This window comes from Fukomys damarensis, unplaced genomic scaffold, assembly GCF_012274545.1.
Source record: "Fukomys damarensis isolate Sample0158 unplaced genomic scaffold, DMR_v1.0_HiC HiC_scaffold_36, whole genome shotgun sequence".
Lineage (NCBI taxonomy): Eukaryota > Metazoa > Chordata > Mammalia > Rodentia > Bathyergidae > Fukomys > Fukomys damarensis.
The window spans coordinates 16,028,575-16,051,046 of NW_022900948.1; the positions used below are offsets into that span (position 1 = coordinate 16,028,575).

The window sequence follows — 22,472 nt, forward strand, 5'->3', positions numbered from 1 at the left end:
ACCACTCAAAACAAGGCCCATCTTACAGAAGAGTTGGTCCACGTGGCAAATAGGCATATGAAGTCTGTCCTGCGCCCTCAATAGGAAACACTCAATGAGATATCATTACAACTCACCTTCTGGAGAGTGGCTAAACTTACTGCACGTGAGTTCTACACTCACTGCATGGCTAAACTGGAAAGTGCTCACAATGGCAAATGTCAAGGATATGGTGCAGCTGGAACTCTCATCCACTGCTGGTGGGAATATAAAGTTCTACATTTACTTTGGAAAACTGTTTAACCATATCTATTAAAACTAAATGGACTCTGTGACCCGGCCATTATATTTCTGGGTACATAATAAAAAAATTTTAATTAGTTATTCCTCTGAGAAACACATATTCATAGCACTGTCTTTAATTTTCAGATACTGGAAATAATTAACAGTAGAGTAAATGAATCAATTGTGGTATATTTCATACAGTGGAATTCTATATGACAGTGAGAGAGCATGAAAGCAACAGATTGAATTAGTCTCACAGATATGCTGAGTGAGAAAAGCCAGGCACATTGTTATATCACTTTATTTGTTGTTTAAAAAAAACAGCTAATCTTTGGTTCTGAAGGTCAGAATAGCAGATACCTTTGAGGAAAAGAAATTGGGAAGTGGTATAAAAGAGACTTCTCGGTGTCTGGAAATGTCATGTATCTTCATCGGAGTGTTTACATAGGTATATATTGGACTGTGTGCTTGGTCCACAACTCTACATTCACTTTCTTCACACACACACACACACACACACACACACACACACACACACACACATGAAAATTCAGTGAATTCTACACGTATGATTCATACTGGAGTATATATAATCTGTGCCTTATTAAAAAAAATAGTACCTCCCCAATAAGAGAATGATAGCCCAGAGATGGGCTCCAGCACATCTTGCTGGAGATCCACATTTTCCTCCTGGCTACTCAGCCATGTCCACCATCTGGGGCTCACAGGGTTGGCTTGTTGGGCCTGAGACAGTAGGGGACTAGGGGATAGGTAAAGAACCCAGCAATCTGAGCTGTGTCTTACAGTCTCTCATTTTCCCCTCCACAGAACACAGAGCACATATCATGCTTTCACTTTACAAAAGACTCCTTAGCTCTCAGAGGCCCGAGGCTGTCAGTCAGTGAGATTTTACCCCAGTCTATACTCTCCTCTATAACAGGGTTGGCCCAAGATGAGACCTCCTCTGTAATGGCACAACACAGCACCCCCTCCTTCAAGGGTGCTGGATGAAGAAATGGCATGTGTGATCTCCTCTCCTCAGTTTAATTATAAGCTTCCTGAGAGCTGGAGACTCTTTTTATTAAGCCCAGAATGCCCTGTACATAGTGGATGATCAGTAATTACTCACTAAATGAATTAGGCCATGGAAACTGAGATCCAAGGAAATGCAGCCACTGACTCCAGATCCCACAACCAGTTCTCAACCCAAGTGGGGACTGGCATCCAGACCCTCTGATTCCTATTTCGTGTTCCTTTTGTCATTGCATAATGGCTGTAACTTCTAATAACCAAAGGGGTTGAAGGGTTGCAGTGGGTTTGGAAGTTATTAGGGAAGAAAAGGCCCAGCACAAGTGCAATGAACGTTCAGGCTTTATGTCCTGGGGATAGGGCTGGGAGGGGTTACACACCTGTGTAGGTGTACAGATCCTTGCTCTCAGAGGGGCTTTGGGCTTGGTCCAGTACTCTGCAGTCACTGCTTGAAATTCTTACTAGTTTTACTTTGAATTTGTAATTTTTAAGTGCAGTGCCACTGGAGAACGGAGCATGCCAGGGCTTAGGACTTCAGCTCATGTGGGGCCTACTGCATGCTGCCTCTTTGCCTCTCCTGCCTCTGGCCTCACAGGCCCTCCTCATTTCTGCAGGTTGCCTCTGGGGCTCTCTGCCTCCCTCTGCTCCTGGGCATTCTGCTGAAAATTGCTGCAAGGCAAGATTCTCATTTCTTCTGATCCGGGTCCTCAGTGTTTTAGCTCAGACGTGGCAGTACCCACAGGAATGGCCTATTACACTGCAACCTTTGGCCTGGACACTAGAGACCTGGACTGGGATGGATGAAGGATACTGGGGCAGTGGCCAGTGGGTTGGGGAAGTGACTGGATTGACTTCTCAACCCCCTCATCAGAGGCACATTCATCCTGCCTGTGGCAAGAGAGAGAAATTGGCAGCCAGTGGCCTTCTTGTGCAAGCTCTGAATCACAGCACATAGCCACCTGTGTGGACCATTAAATAATAAATTAAAAACAGCATGACCGATCAAGAGAGAGAATGAGAGAAAGGAACAACCTTGTTACTTTGGTACTTTTAATGGTACTTTTATCCTGGACTTTAAAAAAGGGATCCACAGTTTTATTTTGCATTAGTCCTAGAAAATTCTATGGGCAATCTTGCCTGGGAGAACCTTTTATTGCAAAGCCATATGAGAAGCTGGGCCACCATCAGCAAGGCTCCTTGGGGGAGGCAAGAAGGCCTGGAATTTGGACTTGATGGCTGAGAAAGCTTTGTTCTCTTATCTGGCTATTTCTCCCCACCTCTCCTCTTCTCCTCTCTTCCCTGTGGACCCCAACACAGGTGACAGCATGCCGAGTAACGTGAAACTGCGGGTCTAAATAAAAATGGTAAGTTTAAATAAGCTGTGAAAGTCTCTGTCCAACAGAGGAGTCATTACTGACATGATCAGCATGTCGTTCTATTACTTTGGTTTCAACTCCAAATATTGAGGAAGCTAGGCTCCCCCAACTTCCATGACCCACTTGTCCATCCTTCCTACATCCAGTTGAGTGCTGGCTGACTTTCCTCCCTCTCCAGTCTCAGATCTGGGTTAGGTCCCACTGATACACTCTGCCCCCAGGGTTCTGCTTCTCTGACAGTTCAGTTCCACCTGCAGTGATCACCCATGAGCCTTAGGATGCTGAGATGTGATGTCAAATGCTGCCCTTACCAGGCCCCGCCATGGAGTACAAGACATGGGAGCCATAGTATCCTCCACTGGCAGGGGAAGCATGGTGCCTGTGTCGGAGTGATGGCCAGAGCCTGTGAGGAGGAAATGTGTTTTGAAGGCTTTCTACATGTTAGAGGCCATGGAAGTGGGATGTTCCAGGCTGCAGAACAGCATGAGCATGAGACAGGACTGAAATCTCAGGAGTCCCCAGGGAAAGGTAGACTCTGTAGTCAGAGGGGAAAAGACCTGTGGGAAGATTAGAAGCTGGGGAGGCCCAGGGCTCCACCAGTCTTGATGGCCTCAAACCATGAGCAGAAAGTGTTTTTGCCTGTCATAGTGGAGCTGGTAGTTTGAGCTTGGGAGCAACATGAAAATGATTTTCACCAAGGTAATTTGAAGGCTGAGTTGAATGTGGGTGGGCTGCAAGGTAGGATATCTGAAGCTGAAGATGGGGCTATTGTGATAAGTAGATAATAAAGGGCAAGTACTGTGAGAAGGGAGAGGAGGGACAGATAAAAGGGAGTTAAAGACAGGATTCCAACCACACAAAAACAACCACTGTGTGATTCCATTCCTGTGAGCTACATAGAGTAATCACACTCCTGGAGACAGGGAGAATGGGGTTGCCAGGGAAGAGCAGACAGGGGACTGGGAGTTAGTGTATAATGGGTGCAGAGTTTCAATCGGGGAAGACAAAAGAATTCTGGAGATGGATGGTGGTGGTAGTAGCACAACGCAAAAATGTATTTAACACCACAGAACTATACGCTAAATATGGTTAAAATGATAAACTTTATGTGATGTGTATTTTATTACAATGTAAAAAGAAACTAATAATAAAGAGAGAGAAAGAGAGAGAGGATTGTCAGGCACAGGGATTGACATAACGGGGGATGGGAGAGGATCTAGGCTGACTTTCAGTTGGCTGGCCTGGGTGAGTAGCTGATGGGAGCAGCCATGACAGAAGCCAAGTGTATTAGTCGGCTTTTTATTGCTGTGACAAAATACCTGAGAAAAGCTACTTAAAGGAGGAAAGGTTTATTTGAGCTCATGGTTTCAGCCCAGGGCTGACTGTATTGACTTCTTTTAGGCCCATGGTAAGGTTGAAACATCATGGCAGAAGGGCCTAGTGGAGGAAAGATGCTGACCTCATAGCAAGCAGAAAAGAGAGAGGGAAAGAAAGAGAAAGGAGGGGGAGGAGGGAGAGCAACTGAAGACAAGATAGACTTCCTTCTACTAGGACCCACCTCCTAACAGCCCATTCAGCTAGGAGCTCATCAATAGATTATTCTGCTCAATGAAGTTACAGCCCTCATTATCCAGTCACTTCCCCAAAGCCCATAATGTCAGCCAAGCCTTCAACACAATAAGCCTTTGGGTGAACATGTGAGTTCCCAACCCTAATAAGAGGCAAGGAGATAGTGGCATGGCATGCACTCAGGGCTGGCCATGTGGGACCTGAGGGGCTCTGGGAAGACGTGCCCAGCAAAGAGCCTGGACTCAGATGAGAAGAGCACAGAGGAATAGGGCATTTCCAGCAGACTTAGGAGGAGGGGTCAGAAAGTAGGAGGGAAGCCAAGAGTGTGAGCTCTCCCTCTTGTTGGGCTTCAAGGAGCAAGGACTCATTCAAGGTGCCTCAGTACAGTGAGGGGTCTGGGGAGCAGGTGAACCTTGTAAGGATTGTTAGAGTACAGGGGTTTCCTGGGAATCCAGCTTCAGCCATGGCCATCAGGCCCATCTTCCTGGGCATCTGTGATCCTACCTCCTCCCTTTCTCTCAGGTTGTGTGAACTGTCGTCTCTCTTCTCTTCACTGCCCCCTACCCCCTATTATGACCCAGGTCAGTTTTAACACCTCCCAAGACATGTAGCAATAAGTGTAACCTTATTTGGAAATAAGGTCATTGCAGATGATTATGTTAAGGTCAATTATGGCATCCCTAATCCAATATGACTCATGTCCTTATAAAAGGGAAATTTGGACACAGACATATAGAGGAAAGACAAGGCAGACACTGGGAGAATGTCACCTACAGGCTAAGGAACACCTGTAGCTGTCAGCTCAAGGACAGAGGCCTGGAGCAGATCCTCTCAGAGTCCTCAGAAGGAGCTCCTTGTGAACACTGCCTGGGTTTTAGAGTTCCAGGCTGCAGAACAGGAAGCCAACATGTTTGTCATTTGACACATTCCTGACAGCTCAAAACACCAGCAGTGCAGAGATAACTGTCTCATCAGGTGGTTTTTACCACCCAATGGGACTCCCATGCTGCCCTATGTGATTTAGAGCTGCCCAGCAGTGAGACATGAATTTCAGCCCCTTCATGAACATGTTAAGCCACTCAGTTTGTGGGGCTCTGTTAGCATGGCCTCAGGAAACTAACAACACCAAGAAATGAAGGAGCTCCTTAGCCCAATTCTTTTCTTTCTCCCCTGCCCCCCAGGCCACCTCACAGGCCATTGACTAGCCAATCAATTTGCTACCCTTGAGCCAGACATCCATTTTGTCCAGTGAGCTGGGAGCTGAGGGGGATGAAGAGGTGTCACATGATACAAAGCATGGCTGCCTGAGAGGTGCTCTGAAGGAAGGCAGCTGGGAAATGGCTCTCTTGTAAGGAACAGGAGACATCACATATGCTCTTGTGTTCCTGAAGCTAAGGAAAGACAGATATTCATGACAAGGGTAAACAGTATTATCCTGGGATGCAGAATTTAGTAATAAAGGATCATGACATAATATCCCTTTAACCAATGAATCTTTCAAAAAAAAAAGAATAAATACACAAAGAGATGATGTAAGATGGATCGATTTTGTAAACCAACATTTCTCTGCCCATCTTCAAGATATTCTTTGGCTGAAATAAGAAGATGGTATAACTGGAAATTATTCACTTGAACTTGTGACTCAGCTCTTCCTGAACCAGAGTAAATATGATCCATAAATCAAGACAGATGCCACCTCCTTGCCTCCCTTGCCAAGTGTCCCTACACAGGCAGGTGCTGGAGGAGCCATCATAGAAGTGACCCAATCTACTTCCTATGAGAGAGGTACAAGAGCACTTTGTACTCCAGGAGGCCCCCCTTCTCAGAGCTTTCCTTCCTGCAACTTTCCCGATAGACGGCCTCAGCCCTTGGCACACTAATATTTACTGTCCAACCTGTCAAGTTTTACTTCCTGGCACAGTTTATACATTCTATTTTTTGATGTTTAGCAGAGACTTGAGGCTTTTGCTACAGAGAAATGAGATCGGATGGGGGCTATGAGTGTAAGATAGACACAAGATTTCGAAGACTTAAATTTGTGAGTATGTTTTAAGTTTATTTAGGTGTGGGTAACAGAGGAGTTTTTCTGCTTCAAGAAGGCCATGCTGGGAGCCCCAGTGGCTCTATCACCTCCTTCCTGCTACGTCTCTACTCTGGGATTCCCAGCTTCCCACCCCTCCAAGACCTGGGTCCAATCTTGACATGTTAAAGATGGATAAGTAAAAGGATCAAGATATGATATGTACATAAACCAATACCCCATGATGAATATATTCATTATCACAAATATGTGCTAATAAACATTTTTAAATAAAGATGAATGAATTAAAATTGGCAGTAAAAAGGGACTTGTACAAAGTCTCAAGGGTGGTAGGCCAGAATCCAGATGTGTTCATGCCCAGTTCCTCAGATAGCACTGGTAGGCCAGGCACAGGGCTGGGCCCTGGAAACATGAAGACAAGATATAAGTCCTCACCGAAGGGGCCTTACAGTCTGACAGTATATGTGTGAGGGAAAGTGGAGGAGCAGTACAGACTCCAGCAGGAGCAGTTTCATTATAACAGCTGTCACACATTGAGCCCCTATGGGCTACTCAAGCCCTAGGCTGCACTCTCATTGCTTGTTAACACTCAGTCCTTATAACATCCTATGGGGCAACCACCGTTATGATCTATACACTACACAGGTTTAAAAAAAAAACAGTTCAGTGACTTCCAACTTATTTTAGTAGTAGAATCCTTTCCTCAAGGAAAATCTTACAGAGAATTCTAAATAAACACATCAGGTAAAATCAGAGGTGAGCCCTTCACTTAGCCTTAATTCCCTTTGGGAGTTTGGGAGAAACTTCTCAGAAATCTTCTTTGGGCACAGTTTAAAACACACCCAAGCAATTCAGTTCTGTCATTTTACAGATGAACAAGTGGAAGCTCCGAGAAAGAGAGGAACTTAGCAAGCATCATCTGGGGAATTAACATCACAACTAGCACTCCACCCAAGTCCTAGAAGTCTTAGGCCTGTGTTCCATCCCTGACACCTTCTTACTAGGAACCAGAGGCCTTATATTAATAGATATATAATACAATCTTTTCCAAGCTATACTGTAAGACTGAATTTGCAGAGGGCTCTGTTCACAAGCTGGTTTCGTCTCTCTCCTGCTCTGTTCCTTCCCTGCCTCCAGTTCCCTGGAGCACTGACCACAGTGCAAGAATCTGGCTGTGTGGAAGCCGCCGCCATGAGCCAGCTGGATGAGTGTGGCTTGAAGCTGACAGCTTTACAGTTTACCTTAGGAGTTCTTAGTTCTTCTCAGATTATTTAATGTAGTGCTTCACCACTCTGTAATATTCACAGGACATTTGACACTAGAAGGAGCTTTTTAAATCCTACAGAATAGGGATTTTTAAAATTCAACAACATGTTGGAGTGTATAAGTAGTTTATTAACTTTCTTGCATGTGATAAAAGGAGACGTCTTCAGGGAACTCGATGATTGTACCTCTCGGGGTGGCATTTCTCGGGGTGCTCTGCCACCTGGTCCCCATACCCCTCCTTCGGCAAACGCTAGAGTTGTCACTGACTTCTCTGGCTTCTCCTTCAGCTTCTTCTGCCCAAGCTGGATTTGATATAGATTTACTTTTCCCCATTCCTTTGTCCTTGCTTATCAGTCATCCAAGATCTATCTGTCTGTGATTTTCTTTTTTTAAGGTTTGATTGCAAATCATCTAGAAAGTGAGTCAGCTGGCAAAGATAAGCATGAGAAGTTCCCAGGATTCCAAAACTGTCTGATTTTGCCAGATTTGTGCCTGGCCGGTCCTGTCCATTCAGTACCCCTTCCTGTGTGGTTCTGAGCTGCTCCCTGATGTGACCCAGAGATGATTCTAGGCTGTGTTTCCCAAGCTTTGTTTCATTAGATTCCAGTTGGGAGCAGTATCTCTGACATAGTGTCGTGTCAAAAGGATTGAGGAATTCCGCTTGCAACCTGTTCCTCTTGGAAACATCCATTGTATGGTTGCACAACAAAACTTTTTCAAAGTCCTGTGATCCTGAGTGTTACATAACTTGGTACAACTTAACACCTGTTTGAGGCCTACGTCCATTTTCTGTTAGAACAAAATAACTTAGGCTGGGTACCTTATAAAGGTTTATTTAGCTCACAATTTTGGATGCTAAAAATCCAAGGTCAGGCAGCCCCATCAGTTGGGCCTCCAGTGAGGGCCCTCCTAGCTACATCACAACAAGACAGATGGCATCATGGTAGGAGTGTATATACAAGGGATAACTCACATGGACATACAGGAAGCCAGAGAGCAGAAAGAGCTAGTATTGCTCTTTTTGTAACAACTCCTTCTGCAAGGACTAATTCATTCCACAAGACCAGCATCAATCTTTCTAGAGTGTAGCTCCTGTGACCTACTTACCTCCTGCTAGGTCTCACCTCTGAAAGATTCCACCATTGAAACACCACTACATTGTGGATGGAAGCTTCCAGCACAGCAACCTTTGGGAAACAAACCATATCCAAACTGTAGCAAACACCAAACTCTTGTATTTTGTAGCCCATTTAAGAGACACTAGTTTGGAGACCACACTGGATGTCTCTGAGTGGGTTCTGGAAGCCCCTGAGCCCTTCATTAGAATCCATGTTGACCCTAGGATGAAGACCATGGCTTCACTTAGGAATCACCAAATTAGGTTGTTTTCCAAGGGCCCTCATGAAGGATTTTTCAACTATACCAGACCATCGTCAGTTGGTTGTGCTTTCTTTTCTTTCTTTGTGTGTGTGTGTGTCGGGGGGGTGCCAGGGATTGAACTTGGATCCTTGCGCTTGCAAGGCAGGCAGCAGAACCACTGAGCTAAAACCCCAGCCCTTGGTTGCGCTTTCTTTGAAAGTAGACGGAAGTGAATCAAGGTGGGGAGAGGAGCATTTATGGTCTGAACATTGCATTCTGGGGGTCTAGTCAAAGGAAGACATCAGACCGAGCCAAGCAATTCTTAGGGAAAAGGACAGTATGGGGGTTTCTGTATTTGAGAAGCGGTTCTCCTTATCAAGCCAGCTGTCGCATACTCAGATTTCTCCTCCAAATGTGCTTCCCCCGCAGACTTACATTAGTAAAATGCACTCTCAGCTTTCTGAAATAGAGACTTTTCTCTTAGTTTAATGAAATTTGGTTTTAATTTATTTTGGATTACTTTAATTGTTTCTAGCAAATTAAAGGCTTTAGAATGTTTGGTTGGCTGTCTTTTCTTGGTTTTCATTTTTCTTTACTATGAAACATTCCATTAATCATTTCAAAGACGAGCCATGGGGGTTATTTGTTTGTTTGCACACAGGTCTTAAAAAACTGAAGATGAAGAAGATGACACTGATAATATAAAAATGCTAGGCTGGCTGTAACAATGTACCACAACTAAGTACTTCAAACAAAAATTGGCCTCACAGTTCTGGAAAGTAGAAGTTCAAGATCAAGGTGTTAGCAGAATTAATTCCTTCTAAAGACCACAAGGAAGAATGATTTCATATCTTCTTTTCTAGATTCTGGTGGGTTGCTGGCTGGCTTTGGCATTCTTTGGCTTGTAGAAACATCATCCTAACCTCTGCCTGCATCATCACATGGAGTTCTTCTTGTGTGGGTGCTTGTATCAAAATTTCCCCTTTCTCTGAGGACACCAGTTATGTTGGATTAGGGGCCCATCCTACTCCAGGATGACCTCATCTAAACTTAATTACATCTGCAATGACCCTGTAGGATTTTATTTCCAATTAAGGTTACATTCTTACTTGCAATGTGGTACTGGGTTACTGGAGCGCTGGGAGTTAGAACTACTTCAACATAGGAAGGAGACATAATTCAACCCACTGATTCTATACGCAGGGTTACAGTCCATCCTGCAGTATTTAGCGAAAGGCTGGTGGCCCGGGTCAGGTAGAAGGAAGGACAGGTAGGGACAGACTCACATACAGAGCTCATGGAGACTGTAGTTTTTCAAGAGGAGAAGAGCCTAAATCTCCTCAGGACTGGTGCTAAGACAGCAAAGGAATTAGGTCCATGATAATGAAAAACTTCCTACTGTATGCTGTGCCGGGTCCTGGAGACAGGGAGACCATACAAACTAGAACCTTACCCATGGGAAGTCAGGTGGGAGAAGGATGCATGGGATGCATAGAAAGGTGTGAACCTCACCCATTTACTCATAATTCATAGTCATGCCCATTATAGCCAGCTACAATTCATCATATGCCCTAAGGACATGGGTTTTTATATAGTTAGTCTAACTTGATGTACAATTCCACTATATTAATTATGATTCTGATAATTTGTAAGACATACCCAGGTCACCATGTGAATAAGAAGCATCCTTTTGCTTGAGAGCAAATCTGAGGAGGGTCTTTCTAAGATTATTCTCTTCTTTGTAGGTCATAGATCAGCACAGAACTCTGAAGACAAAGATAAGTCCTTCCACAATGTCGTACAGACGAGAGCTAGAGAAATACCGTGAGCTGGATGAAGATGAAATCCTGGGAGCCCTCACAGAAGAAGAGCTCAGGACTCTGGAAAATGAGCTGGATGAGTTGGACCCTGATGTGAGTGGATGCTAAAGGGGAACCTGTGGTCACAGGTGCAGGGAGGGCAGCACCATTATCACCCAGGCCGGGGGCAGGGCATACATCTCGAGGCTGCCATGGCCTTCTTCCTTGTATGGCAATGACACTGAATGACATTGTCTTTGTAGGGTTTTTTTAAGTGTTGTACTAGAGTTTTCCAGAAAAACAGAACCAATAGCATGGCAGGGGGGGGTGTGTGTGTGTGTGTGTGTGTGTGTGTGTGTGTGTGTGCATGTGTGTGTGTGCAGAGCTATTATAAGCAGTTAGCTCACAGGGTTACGGAGGCTGACAAGACCAGAGATGTGTGGTTGGCAAGCTGGAGGCCAGGAGAGCTGGTGGTGTAGCTCTCATCTTAATGCTGGTAGGCTGAAGACATAGGAAAAACCTAGTTAGAGCCCAAAAAATGGGGGGAAAAAATCAGTGTCTCAACTGAAGGCAGCCAGGCAGTAGGAAATCCCCCCCACCCATGGACAGGTCGGGTTTTTTGTCCTATTACAGCCTTAAATAGACCGGATGGGGCCCACCCTCATTAGGGAGGCCATCTGCTTTACTCAGTCTACAAGTTCACGTACTAATCTCATCCAGACAAACCCTCACAGATACAACCAGAATAATGTTCGACAAAATGTCTGTGAACCTGTGACCCAGTCAAGTCATAAAATTAACCATCACAAGTCTACTTCTTGCCAGCACATTACCCATATCTTTCTCTGCAATCCATAGTTAATATCCAAATAAAGGCAGTAGCAAGATAATTATTCTGCCAACATCATATGACATCCCATGTATGACAGAAAACACACCAACCCCTTCCCAAGAAGGGGAGTGAGATCCTTGAATGGTGTTTATTCTTCTCAGTATGCTGTTACTTAAACACTATGATGGAAAGTTAACAATACTTAAGTACTATGATAAAGTCAGTGCAGCTTATGTTACTTGATGAGGTAATAAGAAAAGAAAACCAAAGCCAGGGATTTAGCTCAGTGGTTTTGCCACTTGCCTTGCAACTGCAAGGTCCCAAGTTTGATCCTGGATACCAAAACACACACACATAGACACACACACACACACACACACACACACACACACACACACACAATCTAAAGAAAACCAAAAGATATGTCACATACACATACATACACACACATGTTTATAAAACAAGGAGGAAATTTTCATGACAACTATAGCATTTATTTCTTGTACCAAAACACACACACATACACACACACACACACACACACACACACACACACACACACACAATCTAAAGAAAACCAAAAGATATGTCACATACACATACATACACACACATGTTTATAAAACAAGGAGGAAATTTTCATGACAACTATAGCATTTATTTCTATAACTGGTCAGGTGGAGTTAGCTGGTATTTATAATGTTCTTCATCCACTATTAATTCTGTATTTTCTTCCTTTATCTTCAACTAGTTATCTCAGCTAGTTGTGTCTCTGTACCTGGCAGGGTAACCTAAACCTTCATTCCTGAAGGTTTAATAGCCTTGCCTAGGTTGAGTTGTTGTTTTCTGTTGGCCTTAATCACAGGGCCTAGGGATACAAGTAACACCCAACAGGATCTTCTAAATTCCAGACACAGTCTTCCTTACTTCTATTGCTCAGTAAAAGTCCACATCGCCCTGGGTAGTCAGGATCAGTCACCCCATGCAGGCTGTGACTCCCTCTCTGCCTGTTGATTCTGAGGCACGGGATATCCAAGTGGCCAGGTGCGGTCTTAACTTCCTGTTCGGGGGAATCATTGGGCCCCCTGGGAAAGAAAGCATTTCTTCTTTGGAACTAAGACTTCTAGACAAACACAAAAGGGAACAGGAAGCAGTAATTTTGCTAATGGTCATTAAGGGTTACGGTGTGTGCTGCCACTACCATTTCCAGCCCAGGTTTCTGGACCTGTGGGTTCTGGCTACAGGAAAAACACCACCACACATTGGCCCCTGATTCAGAGCACATACAGCCTGCTGGAGAACCTTGCCATAGCTCTGCAAGGTACTGCTACCTAGCTGGTGCTGTGACTGAGTGCTCAGGCAGCCATTCCACTCTTCTATCAAGCACATTGTTTCTGGATAATGGGGGACCTGTATCACAGAATTAATCAGTTGAAAAATAAAGGACTAGTTTTGTTTGATGTTTTTATCATTGCATTTCATAGTTGGCACATTTATAAAGTTTAATGCTCAGAGTTTGCCTCTGCAGTCAGAACACCCAGCATTAAGAGGCAGAGAACTCCTTGGTTGTGTGATATTTGATCAGCTGTGCCAGAGCCCTGAGCAGCACCAAGGAAGAGGTTCCTAGGGGCCTATTAAGTGAGGTCTTCATCCCACGTTCGCAGGTTCATACCTGGCACAGAGAAGTAGATAATAAATGCTACTGAATATTTACATTTGATATTTTTAAATTAAAAATGGGATCTTTCATGCTTTTAAAAACTGTTGCTCTACTCTCACCTGAAGTGATCCACAAGAACAACAGTACTTCAGTGCCATTTTACCAGCCCACAAATAATACTGCTAGGGCACAGGAAGCATAAGTCAGCAGGAAAGATACAAGATTAGAAGCTAAGTGTTGTGCTTCCAGCCCTGGTCCTGACTCTGAGACTGTGTGACCTTGGCTTATTTGCTGTCCTTCTTTAGGCTTTGGTGTCCCACCCAAGAAATGATGGAGTTGTCCCTTTCAGAACTAAGCTTCCATTAGTTTCTAACCCGGTCTCATTTCCAGACTTGATGAAGTGGCTTCTTTCCAGATAACTCCAAATCCTTATTTAGGATTCTGAGGACCCATGGAGTGACAAATTCTTCTAACAGTGTGGCCTTATCTTGCTCTTCACAACTTTCTCCTGCTTAGGCAGGAAGGGGTGGTTTCCTGGTAAAGCTGTGGAAGTTACTGGAAGGTGGCATTGGCAGAGAGAGAGCTGTGGATCCCTCCTCCTTCGCCTGCCTCATCACTTCCCATTGGCCTATATTTCAGGGAAAACAAGAAGTGGAGACAAAAAACAATCAAGCTTTTGCTTTTTTTGCTACAAAACTGATCTGCTCCAATTCTTCCTTCTATCACTGTTGCATAGAATTACAAGAACAAATAACTTTCTAAAGTGAGAACAAAAGGGGTGTGACTCCTTCTAATGAGCTCTCTAAGCGTGGCTCAGGTACCTGCCCAGCCCCAGGTCCTGTGCTGGGTACAGCAAGGAAGCTGGGCAGGGATACTGCCCTGTGGGAGCTCAGGGTGTGGGGAAGCTTGTCCTGAGTGCAGCAGACAGGATGCTCACTGAGAGGACAGCTTCTTACAGTGGGAGGCTGCATGGAGCAGGTGATGTTGGAAGCAGGCCCTGGAGTTGCCTAAGTCGAGGAAAAAAACAAAGAACTCTTGGTCCAGTGATGGTGTCCTGCAGAGCAGGCCATGAGTGCAGGCCCTGTCGGGGAGGTACCTGGGATGGAGGAATCTCTGTGGGATTTCTCAGCAAGGTTAAAGACAACTGGAAAGGGGTTTGGAGCTCAACAATGGGAGGAGGTGGCACAGCAGACACTTCTCAGTGGTTGAGGAGCTCTTGAGGGGCAGGAGCTGCCCCTGGGTACAAACGGGAGGAGCTGGACAGGTGCCAGGGATTAGGGGGAGAAATAGAAGGAGTTCACATGGGAGCCCATGTGCTTCTCAGCTGGCAATGGGCACCACTTTCGAGAAGATGAGTAAGGGCCCTGTCCCTCTGCACATTCCTTCCTGCCATGCTGTGGGGGGGAGAGGGAAGAGTGTGGGCCCCACGCCCTGTAGGCTGGCCTGGTCTTCCCTTTTGCCCTACTGGAGTTGCCCTGAGCTGCTGGAGGGGACCCAGGTTAGATGAGGCTATGGCTGTAAATGGGGCAGGTGGTGACAGGGATCAGAGCCCACATTCTGAGGGAGGAGGGAGCCTTCTCCACAGTGAGAGTCTGGCCTTTCAGGACTATGCTGAAGTTTTAGTTGGGAGCTGTGTTTTATCCCTAAACTCTTACAGGGCTGCTACACCAAACACGCGTATATGGCCTTAGGAGCAGATTCCCAGGCCGCTGCACCTCACACAGCCCCCTCTGCTGCCCAGGTGAGCAGCAGGAAAAGTCTCCTCTAGTGATGTCAGAGGCTCCAGTCGCTGACCAGCTGGCCTAGAGTCACACAGCAGTGTGCAAGAGTCAGATTGTACCCAGGACCCAAAAAACATGTGCAAGCCCTCTCTGGCAGGGGAGGAGCTACTGAGTGGATGGGTCTAGGGGCAGGTGGGGGCCACCTGAGAACTGGGATTCTTGACTCCTGGAGTTTCCAAAGTGATGTTTTCAAAGACCTCTTTCTCTCCCAGTTCAAGGAAAAGAAAAGAGAAACCAAGGAGATAACAAGCCTGGTAGATTTTCTGTCTCAGCCACACAATTGGTCCCTTCACTGAGATCAGCTTTTTAAAGGGCCTGTGGGGCTCCCTTCTTCCTGGGAACACACAACATTCCAGCTCCAGTTTCACCAGCAGGCCCATGTGGGTCCAGCTCTGAAACTGTAGCTCTGGGAGAGGCCGAAGGTATGCAGACCATGCAGGGAAAACAGCCAGTAGGTGTCCTGCCCCCACCTGACTGATCAGGAACCCAGCCAGACAGGGACAAGGACTTGCTGTAAATAATCCAGCAGAACCGAGCAGAGCTCAGGACCCCTGATGCCCAGGCCACTGCCCTCGGTTCATTCCACACTCCTGTGTCTATTTTTGTGTCCCATTTGCTGACATGGCACTTACAACATGCAGGGACTGTGCTAAGTGCTTTGAAGATATAATTCACATAACCATCATCATGATCCTGTGAGGCAGGCACTCTTGTCACCCCTGCTGTACAGGTGAGGACACTGAGGCTGAGTGACTCGTCAAGGACAAACAGCTAGGCAGTGGTAAAGCCACAGCATGGTTCTGAAGTTCATGTCTTAGTGACTCTGTTCAAAGGCTCGATGGGAATCTCTGTGAAGGGCTCTGTGTTTATGGCTCTCTAGATTTTGTCTGCAAAATCACGCCTTTTTATGCTTGAAGGAACCTGGGACAGAAGTCCAGGCCCCAAGCCTGTCCACTCTGGACATAGGCCTCTGCTTTTCTCTCTTTGGATCTCAGTTTCCCTGTCTTGACGTCAAATGAACTCACTTGGCCCAGTTGGTCTCAGATGCCTCCTCTGGCTCTAACTGTGTGTGATATACCAAGCCATTCCCGGCCAACTTCTTACCTGAACTCGGCAAACACTTCAGAGGGGAATGCTTTTCGGTTATGCAATTGTTAAGCCCTAGTGTCATGTGACTGAGTGGAGTACGAGAGGTTGGAAAGCAGCTCTGTTTGCCGCAGAGGAGTCCAAACTTGTACACATTATAAAAAAAAAAAAGTCCCTGAAACTTTTACTCTGGGAAAACTCGAGCTTATCATGAGATTGTTGCCCTTGGACTCCCGCGGGAAAGGAATGCTTCATGTGCTAAAAGTCTCCACTGTTGACTGATTCCCTAGAGGGGCCACCCTTCTCCTGTCTCTGGAATTAAGTGGATGCAGCTCTGAAGCAGAGCCAGCTCCTCTGTTCAGATTGCCTTTGTGCTGGGCAGAGGGGAATTCAGGCAATGCACAGAGTGTGAGAAAAACAAGTCACACTGGGACCTGTGCTGGGTATGGCAGGCAGGTTCTTATGTGAACCATAGATATCTAAGGTTTATTGAGTAAAGCCTACATGGATTATCTTGTTTAGTCCTCTCAGAGGATTCTGGGTTTAGCTTCATTTCTAAGATGGGGAAACAGGCTTAGAGAAAAGAATTCACCTGCCCAGGATGCAAGCTGGGTGCCTGGATAATGGAGGCCAGATCACCTGTGCAATTAACCAGCACCCCTGGTGAGCACGTGTGGGACCCAGCCCAAAAGGGGACCCCAGAGAACAGGCTAGAATTACCTGCAAACTTGTTTTCTATCCAATTGGATTTTTGAAGTTGTTACCGTATGTTCATCATAAATACTAGCTTTTTAAGAAATTAAAAAGCCACCAATACAAAGATTTTAACTATAAATATTACTTGTTTAATGAGGCTTTTGGGAAAAGGCAAAATATTTTTAAAATTCAGTAAAAGGATCCACATGTTTGCAGGACAGAAGATAGGATCGTAATCTCAACCTTATAGTGGAATTGGGTCCTAAGAATTTATTTTAAAGTCAGCTGTGGGGAATCTGTGACAATATAACCACAGAAACAATAATGGAAAATATCAGGGTCTCTGGAAAGCCCCAAGTAATAAGAACTATTATTCTCTATCAAGGTGTTCTGATGTCACATGCTGTGCTATGTATGCATTTTATAGGCATTGTCTCATATGATCTCCACACGGATCCTATAGTTTGATCCTCATAAGCTGGGGTTCATGCCACTATATAGATGAGACCATGCTAAAGGTGCCAAGAATGACACTGCTATTAAGTGATGGGCTACATTCAGACAGATCTGCCTCTCTTAGCCCTGTTTCAAGGGTTTTGAAAACAAGGACCACAAATTACAGGAGGAAATGATGGAAGGGAAAACCTAGAACTACAGACTCTCAGAGCTGAAAGGAGACTTAGAAACAATCTTAGCCATACCAGGTATAGGCAGAGAGGCCCTAGCTTAGGGAGTCTTTCCTGGGCATGTGTCATTCACTTGGTGCTTTATGTCTCTCACTGAATGCTCGGACCAGTTCTGGACATGTTACTCTTTAGTGATGAAAAATCAAAACAATGACAAGACTGAAGCTGAGGGAGGGGAAATGACTTGTTCAAGGTCTCATAGCAGGAATCCCACAGGACCCCCATCAGCCTCCACAGAACCTGTACCCTTCCCTCCCCATGCCCCAGATGGGATCCCATAAAGCACAGGGCACTCTTGGCCATCCTGGAGGCAGCCAGGTTTGGTCCATGGGACCATGGTTTTCCCTTGTAACACAAACCGGTGGAATCGCAAGCTCAGGACAGAAGTAAACAGTTGAGATGGAAAGAAATAAATCTCTCCTCTAAAAATAGGCACTCATCCTTAGAAACACTGCCGGCCGGCTGTGCACAAAGCCATGGATGGACCTGGTGGGGCTGGGCAAGTCAGGCCAGGCGTCAGCGTGTCCCTACCCCACCCTTGACACCTCCACACCCCTATATGCACTCTGCTCACTTTCTCCAGCACCCCTCCCTTGGCCTCTGCTGCCGAGGGATCTCAGACCCAGAGCCCTTCATTTCTCACGTCTGAATCCTCCCATCTGTCCTGACCCTATCTCCAAACCCAACCCCATGCCTGCCCCTGCAGAACCATGCTGGCCCTCCCCTCTACTAGCACCTGCCTCGTTCCATGGACACTGAGCCCCTTTCCTTTTGATTTCAACATTTTTAATAGGAAACTTTTTAAACACAAGGAGAACAGAATATACCTATGTCCCCTTCGTCTAGATATAACAAGTGTTAACATTTTACCTTATTTGATTCAGATCATCCTCAAAAGGAAAGATATTACTATATCTGAACCCTATCTTCTTACCTCCCAATCTATTCCGTTTTTCCCACCCTTCTGGGCCCTTCCTACCTATAAGACAGCAAAGCCAGGTACCCACAACATCAAGTAGGAAATGAATCATTTACTTGAGGCAAGTGGGGGACTTGGTATCAGGATCTATTTGGAGTCCATCACTGTGGGTTTGTCAGTTTAATGGCCCTATGTCTTGCTGTGTCACAAGTCCTGGAGTAGAGTAAGAGGTGTTGGCAGAAATGTAATCAGTCTCAGTCTCCCAAAGAAAACATTACAAGGCCCTTACTCTCTAGCCTTCCTCTCTAGCTTACTCACATTTCCCAAAATCCTCATCAGTGAGCCTGGCCCATCCTGAACACTCGCACTCTTGTACCTTTTAATGTGTCCCATTTCTCAAACTTGCTTGGGCACTGCAGTTGGTGGCCCAGCAAACAGCTGGGACAGCGGGTATGATGTGGAGGCAGACTGTCCAGAACATACTGTCCTTTTCTCAGCTGCAGCACATGTGCTCTGAGGCTGTGCTCAATTCCTCGCACCCTGTGCTTGCTGCTGGGACTAGGGGAAGACTAACGAATATCCCAGCTAGTCCTTGGGGCACCCTGTCTCCTTAGTACAAGATATGGGATACACATTATATATAAGCTGGCAAGATGTGTCACTCCCCAGCACACTCAACAATCACAGGGCTTCTCTGACCTGCAGAATCACAACCACTCATCAGGCAGGCCACAGAGAGCTTTTCATGACTTGACTCCAACCCACCTCTACCTTCCTCCCCCTGAATCTCTGCCCTTTTTCAGTGGTCTGTTGTAGCCACTCTGGCGCCTTCATGTTCTGCAGCTGTGCCCCACCCTTGCATACTGCCAAGGCTTTGTTCAGGCCATGTCTCTGCCTTCTGTGCCACCCCTCTTTCTCCTCTGCATCTCCATCTTTTACTTGGGTACCTGTGGGGCCTCTGCAGTTCTCCCTCAAGGATCTGGTGATTCTCTTTCTAAACTGCCCAAGGCGGGCCCATGTAGTGGTGCTGAGGTCTGGCTGGCTGCTAGCAGGAAGGCAGTGGAGGAGAGAGGCCTGAGGGTGGGAGACCAGCCAGGAGGCTGCTCTGATGGACTCACCAAGAGGCACAAGGGAATCAACGAGGGTGGTGACCAGGGATGGAGACTTGTCAGAGCACTGCAGCCTCACTCCTGCCCTAGAAAGCCCTGCTCCCACCATCTCCAGGGCCTCTGCCTGTGCAGTACTGCTGCTCTCCTTGTAATACTTCCTTTCCTCTCTTCACCTGTGCCTGCTTCCTGTTCCCCCTGGAGGCTCAGAGTTGAGTACGGTGCCCACACTGGGTCATACATCTCCTTTCTGGCTGTGAACTCCTCTAGGGCAGGGTTTGCATGTCTGTGGTCTCAGGAAGCCCAGTGTCCAGCACAATGGGAACAGGAAACATTTTCCCCAGTGGATCATGCAGAAAAGCAGGATTAGAGAAAAACAGGGAAGGGAAGCCTTGGTCTTTCTTGAGCCATGAATGCCAGAGAGAGACAAAGTATGCTGTTGTCACCAAAAGCTCCCACCACAAACCAGTATGGGATTTGGGCCGCAGTTGGGTATGAGCCTCAGTGACCCATGAAATCTGGGGAAAATTAGTTTTGCTAGCCTCTCAGTAAGGTCAGGGTGGCTGAGCCAAAGGCCCAGCTCTTTCTGGAGAGAAGATGAACATAGGAGGAGGCCCAGAGTGCCTGTGTTTGGTATGTGTAGGGGATGTGTCTGGAGAGAAAAGGATATCATGATTTTGGGGTGTAAGCTGACCCTGCCACCCTACTGTGGTGGAGGGAAGAGAGGAGAACAGGTGTCTAGGACATGCTTGTGGTGAACTGTTTGAAACAGAAGAGGAGAAGAGTCAGGTTTGGGAGGGGAGTTTGAAGACATTAAGCCATCTGCCTTTCACTCTTCTCCAGAGCAGTAGCTCCATGACTCTGTGCCTCAGTTTCTCTATGTGTAAACAAGACTAGTATGATGAGAGCAGAGGCACTTGGAGAGGAAAACTGGAGCTCAGGCTGGGTCGCATCTGGTTTCCAGGATCTATTCCTAGAGGAAGGCAGTCAGGAGGGATAAACCTTTGCCAAGGGATGGAAGTCACTGGTCCTGGGCTCAGACCAGTGTGACCTCGGGCAAGGCCCATTCCCTCCCTGGCCGTGAATTCTGGCAGCATCCAACACAGAGGCCATACCACTGCTCCAGTCTCTTCCAAGAAGGCAACTGTGGTCCCATCACAAAAGAGGACCCCAGCACTCCTGCTGCCAAAGCAGAGCGAGGCATGTCTTGCATTTCTTTGCCCTTAGACATTGCTGACTTATTTGTGAAAAGGAATACAATCACTTTTTTTTTGTTACTATGAAAAATTGCGTTAAGGGATATTTTATGTACAATTAGACACCAGTCTAAAGATAGCTGCATTGATCTTGAGCATGCTAATTATATACAGGACCATCTGTATTTAAAACCAGGCTTCCTGGCTGAGTGGCTATCAAGCTATGTGACTTCAGTTTTTAAGTCTCATTTTCCCCCCAAAATGAAAAAACTGACCTAGACCATCTCTTAAGGCTTTATAACTCTAAGTTGTTAGGAGTCTATGGCCCTTTAATTTTATATTTATTTATTTATTTGGTACCAGAAATCAAACTTGGTACCTTCTGCTTACAAGGCAGGAGGCACCACTGAGCTAAAGCCTCAGCCCAATGGCCCTTTTAGTATATTGTGGGTGTGTGCATGTGCCCACACACATACATATCTGAACAAGCTCACAGTGCTTCTAGCCAAGACAGCTGCTCACATAGCCCTCACTATCTATAGCAAAGATAATTGTGCAGAAACTTGATATTTAGCCTTACTGGCAGCCCTGAACAGCACAGATAAGGATCTGTCAAAGTTTCCATTGTTTTTGGTTTTTTTTTTAACAAATGGATCAAAGAGAATAGAGGTAAAAATTAGATGAAGACATCAACCCACCAAACTGTACATCTGAACTTTAATATTTTAACTACAGAAAGAAATCACCATTTAAAAATTAGAAGTAGGGAACTATAGCGAGTGTCTAATTTTTTCCACTATGCTTATTCCAAGAACGTATTAAATTTTGTGTTTCTATAGTTTTAGAACCTGTTAATTAAAAACCCATACACAGTGGTATCTTGGTTCATGAATTTAATTCTTTCCACTATTCTGGTCTCGGAGTTCTTTCCACCATTCTGGTTGCAACATGTTTCCTTCTCTAGCCCAGTGCCTGATGTGGCAGAACACCCGGTACTGTGGAATAAGTGAATGAATATCTTGGCTTTCTCTACATGGAGTTTCAGTCTGATAGGAAACTTACATTGGATGAGGCAAAATGGGAGCCTGTGGGGAACTGGGTCTGATTTGTAAATAAGGTTTATTTGTCCTGAACATTGTTTCAAAAATGTTTTAACTACATGTCATATTTTTAAATCAAGAGATTTCACATATAAATAAGCAGTTCTCCTAACACCACCCACACTCCTACATGTCAGCAATTCACTGGAGATGGGTAGTGTGAAGGCACAAAAGCTCCAGTGTGCAAAAGTCCCCAGTACTCCCAAGTGTCCAGCAGCTATAACTTTAAGCTAAGATCAGAGATTATCAGATACACGGACCCCTTAAGACACCAACTTTACTGGCGGAAATAAGGAGATCACCTGGACATAAATTTCTGCCCTCCTAACAGGAGTAAATTTCCACTTGCGTGTAAAATATGAAGATTTGCTGAGTTTTATAAGCAAAGCTCTTTTTCAAAGCAGATCTCCCTTGTATCCAGCGTATCTTTGATGTATATGTGGTAAAAGCATGTGCCTGAAGATCCCCCAAAAGCAGAGGAATGACTATTCTTGTAGAACCAGATTGGTGTGTCCCTTTGAACTCACTGTATAGAAAGCACTTGACCAGGGGTTTCACCTTTTGCAAGATTAGGACCATGAGCTGAGTGCAGTGGCACATGCCTGTAGTCCCAGCTACATGAAAAGCTGACGTAGGAGGATCACAAGTTGGAGATCAGCCTGGAGAATTTAACAAGACTTGTCTCAAAAAAAAAAAAAAAAAAAAAA

General features: G+C 45.6%; 1 protein-coding gene across 2 annotated transcripts in view; it reads left to right on the forward strand.

Moving 5' to 3' along the window:
• The first annotated feature begins 2,602 nt into the window (after positions 1-2,602).
• The window catches only part of Tmod1 (tropomodulin 1), a 58,916-nt gene continuing 39,046 nt past the window's right edge, over positions 2,603-22,472 (forward strand). The window contains exons 1-2 of one of the 2 annotated variants that reach the window (XM_010614410.3): positions 2,603-2,657; positions 10,650-10,817. In XM_010614410.3, coding sequence (XP_010612712.2) covers positions 2,655-2,657; positions 10,650-10,817 — 171 coding nt within the window. In that variant the 5' untranslated portion in view covers positions 2,603-2,654. Of the gene's footprint in view, positions 2,658-10,649; positions 10,818-22,472 lie in introns of those variants that run through there. The other variant, XM_033759231.1, reaches the window with a different exon arrangement.